This window comes from Clytia hemisphaerica, unplaced genomic scaffold (assembly GCF_902728285.1).
Source record: "Clytia hemisphaerica strain Z4C2 unplaced genomic scaffold, Clytia hemisphaerica genome assembly, whole genome shotgun sequence".
Lineage (NCBI taxonomy): Eukaryota > Metazoa > Cnidaria > Hydrozoa > Leptothecata > Clytiidae > Clytia > Clytia hemisphaerica.
In genome coordinates, this window is record NW_027103596.1 from 98,202 (window position 1) to 118,466 (window position 20,265).

The following is a 20,265-nucleotide window of genomic DNA, read 5'->3' on the forward strand; positions in this document are numbered from 1 at the left end:
TTCACACGATCTAATACAATGTTTATATACTACATTCAAATAACAAATGTTCTTTTAAAAAACTTCGAGATCCATTTCACAATGATATACTAATATAGCAACTATTTTACTATGAAATAACTTGTAAAACCAGTTTTGAGGGTTTCATTCTGTTTTACATCAGCTTTTTATAGGAAACTTCAAAAGATTTTCTTATTTGTTATTGTTCTTGTAAAAAAATGTAAACTTGTTTTAGTCTGCTGCACAATAGACGTTTTTGTGTGCTAGTCAGGTGATAGAATCATGCAGAAAAAGAGCTCGAATGGAATTATACAAATGTGATAAACAACCAGTTTGTTTAGCATGGTTGCTGATCTCAGAGACCAGTTGTTAGAAATGTTTTCACCGAACGTTTGAGGGTTTAACAAAATCCAACACCATTTAATAACTGATTTAGCGCTTGTGAAAGAAAAAAAGTAAGCTAAATATAAAATTAACAACGTTTAAATGGATTTAAAGATACTTAATAAAAAAGAGAAGAAAAGACTTGTAATAAACACGAGAACATGAATGGTGTCATGTCTAATGATTAATAAAAGAATGTAAGAATTAGAATGAAGTTTCTTTCGCAATGGCGTTACTTTTTCTGATTGTGTTTACAACTAAGTATTAAATTTAAGGCAGCTGATTACTTATCATATAATGTTAACTAAAATCATGTATTTACTTTCTGATCCAATTCAATATTATTCGTGTCAGATTCATATTACCAAGCAAAGAATATTGTTTCGAAAAGCTACTTTTTCATAAATTGACAATCATTAGGGGGAAGGTAAACAGTCAGACAAAGACGATACATAAGTTATTCGACTTCTCTTTTTATAAAAATTCTTTTTTCTCATGAGTCGTCTAGTGAAACATCGAATTACAAGTTAGGAGCTTTTTAAGTATTCCTCCGAGTATAAGCATCAGAAAAATTCAAAATAATTCATTTTAATACAAATGTTAACTAAATTCAAATATGTTTGAAATAAAATTTCTAACAAAAGCTTTGAGAAAAAAACTTTTATTAGTTTGCAAACCAATGTAAACAAAAGTGCTCGAAAATACAAGATTTCTTTACTAGTTGTGAAAAAGCGAGTCAAAATATTATCTTAGAACTAACTTTCCCTTAGAAAACAACATTTTTATCCGAACACAAAAAGGTAATAAAAATATGAAAATTGCAACGCTTTTCCTATGTCGAATTTTTCATACCCCTCCCCGTAAAGGATTGAATGGACGAAATTTCAAATACTTGTAAATTCAATCAAAATTCTTGAGCTGATTTAACATGATGATAGATGTAAAAAAATTCGACAAAGGAAAAGAACTGTAAAAAGAGCAATACATAAAAAATAGTGGAAAACCCCAAAAACACATAAAAATGTTGTCGAAATCGTTAACAAACAAAAAAAGACTTATCAGTGTTATCAAAATCTTATTAAAACACGACAAAGAGAAAGCCTCCTGAAAATGACTTTATGAAAAATTTGAACAAATACAGCATTTTATAAGCTGGCTATCTAAAAAGAAAAATTGAAAAAAGTAATTAAAAAATTAGCTATCATTCCCTAAAATAATTTCGGGAGTTTAGATAACGAAAAAAGCCTTGGTTTTAAGTCATAAACTAATAAAATCTTACAAGTATAAATGCATATAGTTTTTACACGAGATCTTTAATATCTTTTAAATAGTTTTTTGAATATTTACATATAAACATTTCAGTTTTAAAATATAATTTTTTGGAAGAAAAAAGTTTGGGTTTATGTTTTAGTGTTTTGACTATTTAGTTCCTAACAAGACCAACCCTTTTTCTTGCGATAGAAATTATACAATTCCTCCTGACATATATATACTTTTAGGGTGCATCTTAAAAAAGCATCAGCTAGCTAAGCTCCACAATTTCAATCAATATTACATACAGCCTTCAATAATTCTAATTTTCTCATCAAGTCTTCGTTACGTTGTCGTAATTTTTGTTTCTGTTCGTCCAACTCCTTTTCTTCACGTTTTAAGTCCTCGATATGATTTGCTGCCTTTTTCAAAACAATAACTTTCGGCGTTTTGTCAATTTTCTCAAGATTTGGGACACATTCACGTAATCTTTCAAAACTTTTCTTCAAATCGATTCTTCGTTTTCTTTCGAGGACGTTATGAGTGGCTCGCCTCGTTTCAGGATCAGAATCGTAAGGACTTGTAGCTGATCGGCGTGAAGCACGGTCTGGTTTATCATTTTGAATTCGGCTGGGTGCACTTTTCGTTCTTTTGAAACAGACTTGTGGGTTTGACGTTTGAAGTTTTGCCAAAATTATCGTGTTTGGAGCTTGTTTGCGTTTGATTCCAATCGTGATGGGAGTGGAAGGAATTGCGTCAACTGTCACAACGTCAATTTCTTCGTCTGAAGAAGAAAAATGAATGAACATTTTTTTTAGGAAAGAAAAAATTGCAAACATAAACATTCGAAAATTATGGGTGTATTTCGCAATCGTTTCATCGACCAATCAGAAGCGAGAAAAACGTTCGAATATGATGTTCGAAAGATTTTAAGGGTCATTCTACATTTTCAATTCTTTTTAATTCGTCTAAACTGTTAAAAATGTCGATTCCTAACTATAGAAAAAGCCAAAAATTAAATGTTTACCTGAGTCAGATTGTCCAGAGAGCATTGAGGGTAGATTTTCTTGTGACGAAGGGAGAGGGAAAACGGTGGTAGGGTCAACACAATCGGTAGATGACGGATAATCACCATGTTCTGTCGTAACGTTTGGGATGGGGCTTGCACAAGGAGTCGGATAAAGGTCTTCTTCTGTGTCGATAGAGTCGATAGAAAGTTTCGGTTGAGTAAAAGTAACATTACGAGATTTCTCTTTCGTGTCTGATCCATGATTTCCCGACCACATACAATCCGATATCAACTTTGAGCGTAAATATTTAGCGTCCGGTAATACACAACTTGTAATATCAAACGCGGAGTCTAAACTATCACAAACGTCTTGTAAACGATTAGCAATATCTTGAGTGTTGTCATTACATTCCGAAGTTTCGCCAAAGGTTCTCGGGGGAGAACTTGGCGGGGTAAGAGGTAGTGAAAATTTCCGCCACATATCATCGTTAGGATTCGAGTCGTAGAGTAATGTTTTCGAAGCCATATCTTCTTCGTTGTTGTAGTCGTTCGACCAATTACTTGAATTCGTATTTATAACACTAGTCACCATCTAAAAATAAGAGGAACTTTGATGAATACGCTTTCATTCATAACTTTATACAACAAGCTTTTAAAATAAAAAGGAGCAATGAGACATAGCACATCTAATTAGAGTCCCTGTGGTGATTCACAAACAGAAAGGTTGCTAGCAACAGCACATAAGTATGTACCCATTTTTATCGCAAAGGCTAGATAAAATAAATGTAATACTTACAATAATCTAAGTTGATCTGTCCAATTACTACTTCGTACGAGAGATCTATGGAAAAAATAAACAAAATTTTGAAAAACAGAAACTTTTATTGCAAGCTCTGCTAAAACATGAGGCAAGTGATGCCGTGCCCCAGCAGGTACAAATCTTTCTGAAAAAGCCAAAGTTACAAAACTTTACTAACAACAAACTTTTAGATGGAAAACGAATGAAAATTGTGAAAGACTTCATAGTACTTACATTGGTTTTCTCGTTTGAGCAGCTTTCAAAGCTGTCCTCCGTTTATGTCTATCGAAGAGTAAACCCCAAAACGATTACGATAACAAAAGAACAAAAACATACATTATTGTGGTTTTAGAAATAAAAAACCGGGGGCAATGATAACAAAATCCTTTACTTATGAGATAATGAAACTTTATAATGAATTGACACCTCTTTGTTTTCTTTTTTATTATTCGTCAAATTTTTAATAGAATCCACCATTGTTGTAAGTCTTTGCATAAAAAAAGAAAAAGGTTAGAATTTGAATGATGTCAAAAATAATTATAACCCCCGTCTCTAGTTTATCAATGAACTATCTACCAATCAAAACATCGATCAAACTTGCGCCAGCTCTCGAGAGGCTTCTTTTTTTGTAGAGCGGGAAAATCATCAGGATGTGCTACAAAATTGTAAAACCAGCCAGTTTGGAAATGCTATAATGAAGTTTGATAATTTTTAGACTTCTCAACTACTATAAGAATACGACTGAGAGGGTTTGTAAAGTTCCCATATATAGATTAAAATTTCTCAATAGATAAGCAACCACTTCTGAAAAAGCCCGGTTTTGTGGTTCTGAAGGTATATGTTGTAAAAATGATTATGCTATATCATTTCTGTATAATTCTTTTTCTCTTATTTTGAGGAATTATATGTTATTGTGAGAAACTTTGAAATTCAAAGCGAAATACTGTACGATTTTATCATCACTACAAGATTTGCTCACGTGGGTAGAGAAGTTCAAAGAGAAAACCCCATTCATATTAACTCAAGGAGAACAGCAATTTATTTGTTTAGATAAGAAAAAATGATATCGCAAACTCTAGGCTGATTTGAATATAGTACTCTTTCATTCATTCCCCTTAATTTCATAGTACTAACTTATATCGTGAGAGTTTAAGATAAAGAAGAAATTATTCATTCAAAACGAAAATTCACTATGGAAAAACCGCAATCTAGAGTGTATTTTGACGGTTGAAAGAACTTCCTAAATTTCCGGCAAGAAGAGTGCTAATACCTTTCGTAAAAGTTCGCAAGAATGTAGTCCGCACTTTAGGTGAAAGTGACGGTTTTCAGGAAATTGGTTTTGCGAGGATTGTGGTCTACAATAAACAATCTTTCACATAAGCAAATGATCAAATGTTGTATTCCTTTTTTATGTCAAGATTTTTTGATTATTTTTTTCAATAATATGATAATAAAAAAGCCTATTTATCCCAAAAGTAAAAATATATAAAACTAAAAAAGGGATCTGGAAAAAAAGCTACAAAAATAAAAAAATCTCAAATATGAACCGCAAAAATAATATCACAAACATCTAATTACTGTCGACAATACCAATTAACGAAATAATTAGAAACGAATTTGCAATGTCTCTTTTGGGAAAGTGATAAATTCTTTGACCGAAAATTGTCCGACTTAAAAATTAATGACTACAAAATTGCCCTACAATCCATTATAATATATTCTTTTGTCGAGCTATAAAATTAGTGCTCAGATGGCTACAATATTTTCGCTTTTTGTGACGTTTTCTTTTATGACAAAGATTACGTAAATTTTCGGTTTTCTCTGTCCATTAAAATCGACCAGTCAACATGGAAAGTAAAGCCATTCGAACAAACATCCCGTATTCCATTTGACGGAAATAAGCAGCCCTTGGGTCGCAATCCACTTCAGTACTGAAAAGAGAAAACGTTCTGTCGTATAGTATTTATCTTAAATGCCATACACAATACATCAGGCTCAAACGACCACAAAACTACAAAGTGTTTTAAAGATCTGAGCATCGAAAATGATGTTACACGGATAAAGAGAGTCCTGCTTATTTAGAATCGGAACAAAAGAACCCCTAGCTTCTTGAAATTTACACAAAACGTAAACATTAACTCATATTCTCCAAAATTTTCCAAAATTTTGCTTAACTTTGAGTCGGGAAAGTTTCTTTTAGTACATACTTCGTCTGAGAGGGAAGTTTGAAGGATGTTTCATACCTGATTTCGTTGACTCTTGGGAATGGGTGCATAACGATCATCTTGTTCTTCGCTTTCGTCAACATTTTCGGTGTCAACACGAAATAACCATGCACCTAAAAATTGAAAAAAAAAAACAGTTAAGCGAACGCCATTTTCTATAAAAGTCTGTATTTTTTTGGCGGAGCCCGGTTGTTCTGAATTTTGAGACCTTGAGCCTCAACTCGAATGATTTGATTGAAAACATTTCTTTTAGGATTCATTTCCAATTTACTTCAAAGAATACATTTTTTTTGCGGGCACTTTTTCAAATAATATCGCGTTGATAGATTAAATTTCGCGAATGGGCTTTTTCCCGCTTAATTTCTTATATTGTCTTTGGAGTTTTAGCCAAAATTTGAATTTTATAGTCTTCCCGTTGCTTAAATTTCGTAAAAATTCGCGAAAAATCACGCCTCACTTTTGCAACAAGGTGGTAAACAAAAGGTTTAAATTTTATGTGGGATAAAAACTGTTGATATTTGTAATAAATGGAATGATTTGCGAGATGGTTGAGTGCGCGGTTAAAAGGATCATATTTTTCTTGTTTTGATAAATGGCTGTTTGACAGCATAACGAAAGATTCACGGTTGGAAATTTCTCCCCCTCTATCGTCGTAAATAAATTGCATGTTTATGTAGAAGCCAATTCCGTATTTCATATTGAGTTACAATGTGAATTTTTTACCATTTCGAACTAATATTCATTTAAAAAAGTTTCTTTCAAGCCACCCTTAAGTGTTCGAAGGTGCATTTTTAATCAAAATGGATTCATTGATCTTGTTACTGTATTTCTTTCGACAATTTTGGCAATTTTGGCAAACATTAGGTGGTGTAGCATGAAAAAGGGGATCAGTGAAATTCAATTGGCCCAGCAAGGGTTTAATCTGGTTACTAAAATGTCAATTTCTCGAGTTGATTAGATGAAAAGAAAAGAAATCTTAAACAGATAAAATGCTAATGAAAATGTTTCAATAATATTTCCCAGGGGGCTGTGTTAGTTACAAGAACCTGCCCGGAAAGGGGGCAAAAATCCAAAGTTAAAAAATATATCTATCGCCAAAGTTGCGATGAATACATCGAAGGAGCGACTTCTCTAATATCAGGTGGCGACTACCAAGTATCAGAGGGACCAGCCAATATTAATAATAGGTAAAATTTTAATTTAATGACCTGATTAAACCGACCGATTCAATTTCAAATTTCGAAAATGAAAGCACATGGAGATGAATGAGCATTATGCGCTTTCTCAAGGAGCCGAAAGTTTTGAATTTTCGCTACCAGTCGCAAAAAGGAAAAAAAGACAACTGTGTCAATATGGAATAGATGGCGTGGTGGGGCGTTAGTAAGGACAGCTAGTTAAACAATATCAGGAGAACAATATATAGAACAATGAGTCAATGTCAATAGAAAAGAAAATACTTTCTCGCTTTTGTTTTCCTCATTTTTTCACACTAGAGATAAAATTGCAACATGTAATTACACACCCCACGCGTTTGAGAATACCCGAAAAAAGAAGAAAAATACCGAGAACCGGCTGCCGATTCATTTATGCCGTATGGTTTAGTTATTCAGCAAATTTTGTTCTGAAGAACTTATGCATTGAAACCTTTTTACACATGCTTGGCATAGAAACTACAAACTCCCAAGGTTTCCCTGATTCTCATTTATATCAGTAAGTTATTCTTATAACAGGATCTCAAATCTCATTCAGATCCATGCATTCTAAACTTTTTAGATTTGGAAAAAATGTTCTATTTTCAGCATAATGTGGGAATCTCTAAGAAATTGGGCGTTTAAGAGACTGCGAAGCCTTAAACTTTCTTAGTGCACTTTTAGACACCGATTCTTACGCACATATATTGTCTATTCTTATAAAAAAAACGAGTAACAGACAAAGTAGTAAAGTTAACGATGGGTAGGAATGGGAAATGGTCGTCATCAAAGAATCTGCCAATGTTGGCAAGCTGCTTCGTTACTTCTCATCCAGATTTCAGATGAAATTTAAATATGATTGGAAATCGTCGCACCAATAAAACGTTAAAAAAAACATTAGAACCCAGTCGCTTTTGCTTCTAAGAAAAAACGCGGTCTTGAATGTTTCGACTGAATAGCTAGCCAGGGTAGATCATCATATTCGCCACATCCCTTTAGAGCATTATGAAACATGTTGTTGTGCGCGGAATGGATGATAAACATTAAGGTGTGAATGTGAATTGACGCAGTTCCCCTTGAATATTCTGAGGAGACGGAAAATTCGCGAGAAAAGGACGGTAATATTTTTAAATGATGAGGCCAGGTGTCGTGATGAGAGGGATAATTACCTTCTCGTATTCTTGTTGGTCTGCAAATCTTTCTCTTTGAATTCGTGTCATGTATAGCACATCAGTTGTCGGTAACGCCTCTTCAATTGTCTTGAATTGTCTCTGGAGAAAAAGAGAATTCCAAAAAAATAATTATTTGAAAATTGTGAAGAGAGAAAGACCGAGAAGAAAAAATATTAGGATGAAATTGATTGATTGATTGATTGATTGGTTGGTTGATAACTTCTTTTGAAGTTGTTCAAAAACAAAATGGTGTCATCAAAGCTCTCTCAAAAGGTGCGAAAAACAAAAACATGACGTCACACAAAGATGACGTCGCGCGATTTTTTCTACTTTGACAAGGAGATTGAACGAATTAATGAGTTATCTAACTAACAGAAAAAGGTAATCGCTTCTAGATCTAATTAAATGGTGACGAGCAGGACAAGTTGAGAGTTAAATCAAGTTATCGAGTGTCGACTGAAGTGGCGAGAGAAAAAAACTTCCAAAACGATTTACAATCTAAACAAAAATACGCCAAAATAAGAAAAACGGGAGACAAAGGGACAAGTAACCTACAAAATAGAAGCCGCCTTTCTCTTTATGAAATAGACACTATTTGATTTAATTTGTGATTGAAAACACAAGCGGATATTAAAATCTTCCGGGCTTTGGAAGCGACCACTTCATTCTCACTGGAAAACTGCCATGTCTAAAAAATGACAACCCTTACATCCGTCACGCAGAATCATCGTAATAAGAGCAGAAATGAGTGTGAATTGCGTTGGAAATCACCGGATATTTTACATGCAAAATGATTGTAATTTTTTAATAACCTTGAATAATACAGTTGCACTAATTGTGTGACACCGTCTTTGTCATATTTTGGTCATGCTGTCTAGATACTACAGTTGAGTCTCTATAACTCGAACACGCAAAGTGAAACACAAATTTCGAGTTATGGAGTACATAAGGTTTTTAAGGCATTGTTAACTGAAAGGACCATAAAACTCGTTCGAGTTAAGGAGACATTCGAGTTATAGAGGCTCGAGTTGAAGAAACTCCATTGTAAGTAGGTACATGTTCTAATTAATAGACAACGCTTAGGGGAGGAATACCTATAATCTGAGATTTCAAATGCAAATCATTCTAAACTACACAATGGATGGTTCCACGCTTCCAAGATATTCTTTGTACAATCTTAGGTTATGGACAAAGGAGATGATGGCATATACTAAACCACTATCGCGGTATACTTTAAAGATGGCAAACTATCATTAGACAGGATAAATAGAATGAGTGCTAACTATAAATCAAAGGTATTTCTCATCAAAACTTTTATCAACGAATTAAGTTGATAACAGGATTACAACTAATAAAATGGGACGAAATTGCATCACTTTGCACTTCTCCCCGGCAACCGTCTATCTACACCCTGTATGACTGTTTGAGGTATGCAGTCTTTTAATTTGAAAACTGTGCAAACGTCTACTGTAGCAACAGATGAAGAAATACCTTAACTTAACAGTACACAAGTCGTTCTCATCGATACTTTTGAGTCAAATTGTTAGCTTTCATGTACAAGTTTGATACCCTTTCAACTACCGGACCTTTTTAAACCGGCTCTTAATAACCTTATTTTAGATAAATCATTATGTAAGGATATGACAAAGAAATGAAATAACGAAAACACATTTCGCAGTTTCTATTATGGGTATTATCAAACCGCAACCCAAAAGCTGCTTCCCAACGCGAAGACATTTAATTTTCCGTACCTGAAAGGCAGTATGAAACCCCAAAACATTTAAAGGTGCACCTAACTTGATACAAAAAAATTCATATACAGTTGACAGTCGCCAATTCGAACTCAAGCGGGAAATCTTATTTATTCGAATCAGAGAGATTCTTATTATAGAAAGTATTTTAAGAGGTTTCCTCCTTGACGGGGACTGGAAGTAAGTTCGAATAATTGAGAGTATACTATAAAAGTGAACATCTTTTTATAGTGAGTTAAATCTAATTAACGAAATCGAGCGCCAAAATTATCAAATCCCCTAGGTCAACAAACCAGAGAAAATCTGGAATAGAATTGCGCAACAAAAAATATCAATATACAAAAGGTTTAGGGTTCCTTCCTCAAGTATGACATAATGTTTGTTGAACATTGTCATTGAAAGGATATTGGATAGGGATAGCTTAAGAACTCTTTAGAAGGAAGAAGGTTTTCTTTGACAAACAGCCGAACGAATTGGTTGAAGTGCAATCATTGTCCTTGGTTAGAATCACAAACAATACACGTTTTTTGTAAGAACAAAATATATATGAACACAGGGCTTTGATGGCCATATTGAGAACAAGCCATGATACGATAACTTCTTAGGAAACTGCACAAAAATACTCACAAAAATAAGAACATTTTAAGAATATTTTTAGGCTTGAAATTCAAAAAGTTAGTACGATCCGAAGGTTCAAGAATTTTGAATGTTCTTATAAAAAAACGTGGAAATCATCGGTGGGGGGCAAATGCAAGAAGATGAACTAAATTCTATTGAGAATGTCGATCACTGTAAAATTCTTAAACAATACCCATCATAGGATCGAGGATTCGAATCGGGAACACTGTTTCTTTGTAACGGTGTCGCCACAAGACCTCTCCGGTTTTGCCCTGAATACATGTGCAATAGTAAAGGAATTTTAGACTTTGAACTTGGTCTGATAAATAAAGTCTATGGGAAGACTGAGATGTACTGAAATATACGATGAAGGTCACACTCGCACGATATGGAATTCCATACATTTAAAGTCTTTATTTAGAGGCTAAGCCCTTGGATATGCATAAGCCTATATTGATAGCCGATAACGCATAAATCTTTTCGAATGTCAAATTTAAGAAAACTGACACAAAATACTAAAATATGGAAAATTTTTGCTGCAGTCAAAAATGATTGAAAGTCGAACGAGCTAATTTCATGTAAAGACTAGAAAAATAATGAAGTTTCTAGCAATAAGATACCGAATAGAATCAAGGACAAGCTAAGGACAAGCTCGATCTTAAGCTGCATTATATTAAACCTTCTATTGGACGAGGCCATAAAAACTTATCGACTTTAAAGTCTATAATATGTTTCTATTTTTTCACATTGTGGAATAATATTTTCTAAGGATTGACACGATGCCAAATCTTTTGGTATCCGATTGTAAACAAACAAAAAGTTGAAACGTTATACCATAAGCGAAACATGATCCTTTCAAAAAGCTCAATAGGATAGACTTTTTCAATTGGCCAATAGCCAAAAGTGACCCAATGGACATCTATGTAAACATTGACCCTTGCAAGTAAACACCTTTCTCCTTGAGGGCCATTTTTAAGTCTTTAGGCTTAAAACAAATTGTTTCTTAATATGGATTCTGATGACAAACAGTGATGGCCCCTTCCAACTTGAAGCTGTCAATTTAACCCTTCATATATTTAGCAAATGACCATTAAAAAGTTTTATACACATTCATCGTCCTGAAGGTAGTGACCTAAAGTTGCCCTTAAAATAAGAACATTGACGAAAGCTGACTTGGTCTTACAGAAAACAGAGTCCATTGTTAAGGGGTAATATGTCATGATTCGAAGATCGACGAGTGATCGATTGGTTTTGTACCAAGGGATAATAGGGGTATAGACAAAACGCTGAACGGCGGAACGACGGAATGCCGGAACCGGAATAGCTGTTCCGGCCGGAATAGCTATTCCGCGGAATAATGATTTTTTTTTATATTTTGTATTCCGCGGAATATGATTATATATTTTTTTCCATCTGGGCCAAGTCAAGCTAACGAAGGTATGACATCGCTGAAAAATTTCTGTAAAGCACGGCTAGAAGTTGGTCCAGTGGTTTAAAGCGTTGGTTTCACGCATTAGGGGTCCGCGGATCGAAGCGGGTCAAAGTCACCTTTAAAATTTTTATCCAGGTTTTGATGTTTCATGTTTTTTTGGGTGCAGATTCCGAAAAAATAGGTCTGAAGTCCTGAAAAGTTGACGGAAGGGCGCTACGAGACCGTAAAGGACCCGTACGGGACCGTGAATGACCCCCTCCCCTAGCGCCGGACTGGGTAGGTCTCACGACTTGAAACTTTCTGGAGACGTCAAGCATATCGAAGGGGGGAGCATGCCAAATTTCATCACTCCACTGTTACCGGTCGCTGGGCTACGGGCCGCGCAAGGTACGCTGCAGGACGTCCCCGTACGGACGATTGCCGGGTCGTACGGCGTTTTTAGCCGGTCAAATTTTCCGTGAGGTATAATTAATCTAGTTCTATCTTAGTTATATCTAAGGGAAACACTCAAACATAAAATCCCAAACAACACCCCGGGAAAGGTGTATTAGAATGACTTCACAAGCGAGTGCACGAGTGCATTCCTTTATATACCATACGAAAAACAGCCAATGAGGTAGCCGATTGCTGATTATAGGTGATTATGGGTGATTATGGGTGGTAATGGGTGATTATGGATGATTATGTACATAGATATACCCTCAGGGGTGATAAAAGAGAAAGATTATTATTATAATAAAAAATCATATTCCGCGGAATAGCTATTACAAAAAATAAAAAAAAAATAAAAAAATCATATTCCGCGGAATAGCTATTCCGGCCGGAACAGCTATTCCGGTTCCGGCATTCCGGCATTCCGCCGTTCAGCGTTTTGTCTCCACCCGGATAATAGGCATAAATAGACATCTGTCAAAGATTGTTAGAAATCAATGTATGGGCGATATGAGGAGGCCAACCAACAGTAGTAATGTCTTGTTATTCTTTGTGATTACAAGGCTCGAAAAATGAAAATATTGACACAAGACTTTTGATGATTGCCGAATCAAGTAACTTGAATGGGTGATCTAATTTCAAGACATTTTTCTTCACTGTGCCATCTGATTTTGCTAGGGAACTCGGGGGTTGGATAATGTGAGGACTAGGACTAAAGAAACAACTTCATGGGAATGATTTCTAACCAGCTAACCGAAGACGAGGGGTAATGTTGGTAAGGTTCAGAAATGGTCCTTCCATTGGAGTTGTTTAATCTTTTGTGAGAAGAACTATGTACCCTAGATGAGACGGAAATTTTGCTCAACAAGCTCTAACTTTTCCTGAAAATTTCCCATTAAGGAATGCTACGAGGAACAGACTCCTCTTCTCTAGTGACGAGCGACGCATCTACGTAACCCCTTTTACTTACCCCCCATGGGTTCCTCACTCGTCTATAAAAATGAATCAGTTTTGTAGTGAATTGACACTTTATATTTTGATCTTTAAGAAATAGTAGACTATATCAAAACAAACTTTCATTGATTCAGAGTCATTGAATGATCTCGTGACGACACCAAATTTGTATTTACACAAATGACTTAGAGACAGAAGAAAAGAATCAAGACCACCCTAGTAACAAATGTATCCCTTTTGGATAGGAAAACCTTAGGAGTGAATCGTGACAACCATGTTTTGAAGACAAAATTGGTTAAGGAACATTACTTCCGGGAGGACTGTGAATTTCGTAAAAGTACCCTTTTTAAAACACCTAGAGGGCCTTATAAAAGATAAATGACAGTTAACAACGTATCAAATGTCGTTCCTGACATGACTGAATAGTCGAGAAAATAAAACCCATAAAATAAAATAAAATCCATAGTCAACGTTAGATGTTGAAATCTCTAGACTCTTCAAAAACACCCCTGTGTCACAGACCCGCCAGGACCCCAGCCCCACTGGTAAATGTGTCAAAAATTTCGTCCCCGGTGGGAAAATACCCTAGAATTTCAGCCCCACTCAAAATTCAATGTTTACATATTGAAATCCAAAACCATGCCACTGGATCTTTTAACCATGGAACAAGAGAACTTCTATCTCCAATTTTTATCCCCACTGTGGAAAAAAGTTCCACCGGGGCTTTGAGGCAGGGGTGTTCTAAACATTTCCCCAAAAAATTTATAAAGATACAGTACATAGAGTTTGACCAGAGTAAGTTCTTTGTTTTATCCTATTAAGTAGGTAGGTTTTTTTACCAATCTTGGGTAGGAAAGTAAAAAAGGTATTCGTTTTGGAACTTGACACGATTTAAGGGCATCGTGATTAATTCAAGCAATAATGTGAAGTGCAGACATACTCAGCTGGCTGATTATGCACTGATAAAATTCTATTTTCGTTATCTAATGCAATTGAATATCAATCAACATTCCTTGATATAGGAAAGAAAAAGTCAAATTAGTTGTACACATTTTACGATGCTGAAATGCTGAAATTAAGTCAACCTGAACAAATTCAGAATAACTTCAGCCTCAAACAAAAAAACTACTATCATAATGTCGATGCTAATGTTCAATGTTTGTTTTGAAGGGTGTTTTAATTCGCAAAGTATATAAACGAAGCATATCAAGAACATCACAAAATTCCTGGTAATATCAAATTAAGAGCAGTCAAGGCTGAGCCAAGATTTACCGGTTCTTATAAAATAAGTGAAGAGGTTCAGTTCCGGGAAATTCCGCTGAAGCTTTTTGGTAATGGTGGCCCAATAAAGATACACTGGGAATTGAGACTAAGAATGAAGGAGAAAAATTGGTGACCATCCCAGTTAGTGAAAGAATTATAAACGCAGAAATGAAATTTTCAAAGTGTCTAATAAAACTTCAAAATGAGATTATAAAGTTTGGCAAAGACTCATGGTGGGCGCCTGAAAAAGAGCAAAAGAGGAGAGGCGCGTCTGAAATTTACCTCACCTGTGGCGGTTTTAAAATTGAAATGAAAGAGGGGTTCAAGGAGACAAATTTACAGCAAGATTTAATCTGATTCACCCTGAGATCTATTTTTACTAGTCCAATAGTCAATGGCAGGATAGAAGCTTTAATTTAAATAAAAAGTGAAGTTTTTCAACTAGTAGAAAAAAGGACTTTGATATGAGACTTACTGCTGAGATTCCGATTTTGAAACTGTTAAACAAATTAAAAAACGGTTTGTAAAGTATCGCATTATTGTAGCAAATACTGTCGCTAAACTAATCATTGTTTCTTATATGAGTCTTTTTAAATTGCACATAAGTAGGTCCACCCTCTATAGCGATACTATGATTTTACTAGAATATTTTCATTGAAAGGAAAAAGAACGAGAGAAAACCTTTAAGCAGATTACCTCAAAAAGTGGTTATTAGCTTCAAACGGGTAAACGAATACAAATATCCTTATACACTGTTTAGAGAGTAATCTATATTTCATTTTCTAGTGAGATGTTGGCAAGAAAGAGCTCCTCCATCCATCAAAGATTTAGATAAGCCTTGTGAGATGGTCTACACGCGAAAGGATTCCGAAACGAAAGAATGTGAGTGGTCAAAAACAAAATGACCGTCTAAACCTCTATTTAAGTACAAATTAGAAATTTATAATTCAATATACCACGATAGACAATCAATCTTTCATTCATCTCGCTCTCTTGAGAAGGTATGCAGACCCCCGACAAAAAGAAAAGTATAAATTTATGTGACAGTTCTATGTTAATAAATTGTGCAGATTGAATGCTATGAGTGGATAAGTGGATCAGTGCAATGGGGTTTCAAAGTCAAATCCAATAATGCTCTTCTGTACGTTGAATAACTCTCAACATACCCATCCATCAAACAATATGAAAATGTCACTTTTTGATACAGAAGTAAAAAAAGTCCAATATCTCAGTGTTGGAAATCATTGTCCTTTCGTACCTTGAAAAGCTCAATTGCGACTCAAATAACCGTCACACATATCCTGGGATGAATCGGTTCGGTATAGCGAAAAGACACACACCGTTTAACTCTTAACTTCATCATCACTTAGTGTCAGCAACACCCCTCCCCCCCCCCCCCCCATCAGGAAAAAATAGTTGAATTTTTCTGTAACTCTAAACGAAAAAGGGCCGAGGATAGTTTAAAACCTTCATCATTCGAGCCCAGCTAATTCAGTTTATCGAACCCTGTAAGATCTAACGACGACGAGCCCCCCCCGCTTATTGATTCTTGGGAAAATGTTTTTGAAAGTTTCCTCTCTTGCCCTTATTCTGCTGTATTAGCCTCCTTTTCAAAAAATTCCATCCAGGACATTTCTATTCCAACCGCCCCCGCTCATTAAGTTTTGAGAATTTTTCCATCCACCCCGCTTATTCCAACCCCACCCCCCCACCCCCCAAACCCCAAAGAGAAAATTTGACAACGTTCATGTTTTGAACATTAGATGGGCGTCGAGAAAACATTAGAGAGTTAATCACATACCTGTGGGATGCCACACTTGTGAACATAGTTTTGAACGTTTTCAGGCATTGGAAGAGAGTCAGGTGAGACATATTGTAAGTTCACTCGGTACAGTGTCAATAATCGAGCCAATGAATGCACGGTACGGCCATTCTTCAGATCACCAACCATTGTCACCTAAAGTGGAAGAACATTTAGAGAGGGAAGATACAAATTCTATGCTTGAATGCTTGAACACTATGCGTAGCTTTTTAATTAGAAAGAAAAAGGTACAAACTTTTGATTAGCTTGACTAACTTAGCTAATCAAAAACGGCTTCAGTGGACTGTATAACCGTAAGGTATGGTATGATGAAGAAAGGGACCATCTTCGAGGTAAAATATCAATGCGCTGTGAAAAGAAAATCGTTGACCCAAGTTATATAAATATTCTCGGGTGATAATCCAAAAGATCTCATGCTTCACTTCTGATAATCCATTGGGGATTTAAAGGTAGGGTGGTTTAGGGGAGGAGAGAAGCGATTACGAACAATTTGCTTTCTTGATTGATAAATGACATGCTAACTTTCTGGGTCTTATTTTTATCCGTGTGTTACGCCGTGTGTCTCTAGAAAACATTTTTTTATTCATTCAAAAAAATATTTTTTTGATAAAGCTTAGACCCGGCTGAAATGCTTTCATTGCAGGAAAGCGTAACGACATCAATTTAGTTACGAACCACTTAACTTTTTAAACTTAGAACTTGGAAAATGATAAGAGATATTCCAACAATTTCAGCGACTGCGACTTAGAAGAGTCGAAGAGTTAACCAGAGCCAACCTATTGCATAGGCTTCTTGACATTTAATGTCGCAAGATATTCTTCCTGTTAACAGACCCGTTATCTAAGGAAGTTTCATAATTCATTTACGCTACGCTATAGGTAAACTTTGGTACAGCGATCAGTAATGTAGCGAAAAAAACGTGTTCCGGCGAAAAAACTTACGGTAATTCCGTTGACGGTACCAATTTCTTCTCTGATAGTGAAAACATCTAACAAAGCTTGTGTGGGGTGTTCTCCAACCCCGTCTCCCGCATTGATGATCGGGCGTCGCGACTTCTCCGCTGCTTGCTGTAGGTGATAACAGAAAAAATCTGAGTGCATTTCCAATTCTTCTCTCGTAGGAAAAAGACGGCGAAGTACAGTTTATTAACGTTACGCACACCGTGTAATCGATGTTTTTCTAACTAAAAGTAACTTAAAAGATGTATCAAATGGTTAATATTTTCTTACTTTGCCACTGGTGGAACGCTAATTCTTTTCTATAGTGTCCTAGTGGGTTTGTTGCCCCCCCCTTTGAGATTTGAAAAATTCTGGTTACTCCCCATTTTACACCCCTCCTAGATTTTCGAAGCCTCAAAGTCCAGCAAAGTCCCCAATTTCATGCGTTTTTGCCTAAAAATTGACATTTTAAAAATTAAAATTGAGACATTTCTCTGAAAAAAGCATGTTTTTACATTGTTTTGCTAAAAAATGCATAAAACATGCTATATTTTACTGCTTTGAAGCCTGAAAATCTTTTCCCTCAACTAGAGATTTTCCCATTTGCATCTAATCTTTGCCCCCTTGATTTTCAAAAAAAGGAGGGAAGGACACTATGTTTTCATAATCATAATTTTCATTCACAAGCAATAAGGTCACCCGTAAACATTTAATTAGGTACAAAGAAGCATTTTGACGTTTTGAATCAGGGAAAACTCACTTTAAAAACAATCAGGTCCAACGTGGAAAAGAATTTTCAGGAAAAGAGTACTTGTCACGCTAGACCATTTTTGGTTTAAATGGCGGCATAAAGAAATCGTTTAAAAAGTGTTCTTTTTCAGAGAGTTGGCTTCCAGAGTATCTCGGAAGTATTAAGGTTTGGAGGTTTTTCGTTCAAAGAAGGACCGCTTCCCAAGTGATGACGCCCGAACGTTCGTTACAGAGGTACAAAAATGCAGTTAACTTTTTCTCTTTTCCAAATCACAATAAAGAAAGGTTCAAAAAACCTACGCAAAAAGGCACTCGATTAAAGTCATCTCGAGTAGTCTCAAGTACATTTTGAATGGAATTTTCAAAACTCACGCACGTACTCTAAATCATACGACTGTTACTACAACAACTCCTATGTTTTATCTGATACAGATGAGAATTATAGAAATATGAAGTTGAAGAATCTGCCCAATCTGAGAACATCAGAAAACCGTTTCAAATAAGGTTCTCGTGATCGCGAAATTATCAAGGATGTTGAAATAACGTGAAGAATGGCACGCTATTGATTTTGTTTGGATTAAAAACTGTTGAAGCCTCTAGCAAGTTCAAATCTTTGTATTGGAGCTTTGCCAGGAGACTGTATTCAACAGTACTTTATTCAAATTTTAGGATCGAAAAACTTGTCAGCTAAAAAGTAAACGTTTTCGTTACCATGATAAAGATATCCTTACCTGAACCATGCCTTTGGTAGGATGTCTCATGACGATGACGTCACTGTAACAAGCCATAGTGGCAACCGTATCTAAAACAGGAAAAAAACAACTTCAGTCTATAATGTACCAACACTTCTTATTAGATAACAAAAAGACATCTCTTGAACAAATGCCGTACTATTAGGGAACGAAGTATGCTGTACTTACGCACCTTATTGGATGAAAAAATGGTGGAAGAACTAGAACATACAATGCCAGGTACAAAGTACTCAAAAGAAAAGGCATAGTCTTGTCTACTAATGACCTAAAGGATGATTAATTTGAAGAACAATCATTACTTATTTGTAATCATTGGTTTGATTGAAAAGTTAGGGGCAAGGGATATTCAGAATTGCAAGAGAAAAGGTTTTCATTTTGCTAGCTCTGTCAGGATTTATTCGTATCGATTGATAGGTGAAAAAATGGAACCAATTTTGGGGGATATTCTTACACTAATAGTTTGAATTTTCAGTTTTATTTCGACTAAAGTCCATCTCTCTTTTAGGAATGTTTTACATTGTGAAATAAGAGTACAGATTGAAAGAAAAGTTTTGATACTTGATGCCAATAGATCCTTTATGATGAGCCATCATTTTGAGGGTAAAAAAGTGATCTGATTTCAATGAAATCTAATACCCAAAACATAGGAATAATCTAAACAAAGCAAACTCGAAACCACAATATTTATTTTCATACATAACTTTGGCTGATTTACTGCTGACATTTTTTTGAATTTGTGCAATGCAGTGCGTCTATCCCCTTTGTTTCCATCTTAAAGTAACTCTGTATACCTCTCCTTTCAGTTACTAGTACTTACTAAGGCGTCGAATTGCTTTAAGGTAACACCCGGCGTGTTTGGCAAAGACACATGTCTCTACCTAACATAAATTTCAGAAGTCATAGGTGGTAAAAGAAAGTCCTTATTCAGTGAAAATTTCCATATTGTTTTTAAAGATTTTGAAGGAGTTGAATTAACAAAAGCAAAAACATTTCGACCTTTTTAGAGGAACAATATAAAAAAGTGTAGAAAGGGATTACCGCATAGCTTTTTCAGATTGACTGATTTGGAAGAAAAGCATTTAAGGGTCGAAATCAAGGTAATGGCATACAAAGGTAAGGAAGTGATAAACTGGTACATGATTGACTTTTCTTACGTAAATTACAAGTACGATGACACCACAAAAAATTGAGAATTTTTGACATCCAAAATATTACAGCAACCCCATTTCGGCTTGTTTAATGGGAAAGAAGGAGGGGTCTGTGGTTTGGTTTAACTCAAGAATATAGGACAACAATTAGACTCAAAATGGCCATTCAATATCTTGAACTGCTTTTAAGAACTATACATTTCTGGTCAAGCCTGGTCCGCTATTCGCAGTAGAGTTTTAATTTTCTTCATCCAAATTGTGCTCGAAATCAGCATTTCCATAATTTGTTTTTAAATTTAAATCAATTTCAGTCTGCTGTTCTTATAGAATTCTCAACTAAAAACAGAATCTGTATATACGATAAATTCCGTTTGA

At 35.3% G+C, this 20,265-nt stretch overlaps 1 protein-coding gene and 1 pseudogene across 2 annotated transcripts in view; both read right to left on the minus strand.

The window, feature by feature from the left end:
* Positions 1–837: 837 nt before the first annotated feature.
* On the minus strand, positions 838–3,259 carry LOC136801834 (transcriptional regulator Myc-A-like). The gene is made up of 2 exons (XM_067058498.1): positions 2,663–3,259; positions 838–2,419 (listed from the first exon to the last, which is right to left on the minus strand). The coding sequence occupies exons 1-2, from the start codon at positions 3,234–3,236 to the stop codon at positions 1,926–1,928; spliced, it is 1,068 nt and encodes a 355-aa protein (XP_066914599.1). The 5' UTR covers positions 3,237–3,259; the 3' UTR covers positions 838–1,925.
* Positions 3,260–4,464: 1,205 nt separating this feature from the next.
* Positions 4,465–20,265, minus strand: part of LOC136801835 (multifunctional protein CAD-like) — a 52,596-nt pseudogene continuing 36,795 nt past the window's right edge. Inside the window, exons 36-41 of the transcript XR_010845919.1 lie at positions 18,722–18,792; positions 17,244–17,369; positions 16,282–16,437; positions 8,028–8,129; positions 5,687–5,781; positions 4,465–5,374 (exon numbers count right to left, since the gene is read on the minus strand). The product of XR_010845919.1 is annotated as a multifunctional protein CAD-like (transcript). The remainder of the gene's footprint in view (positions 5,375–5,686; positions 5,782–8,027; positions 8,130–16,281; positions 16,438–17,243; positions 17,370–18,721; positions 18,793–20,265) is intronic.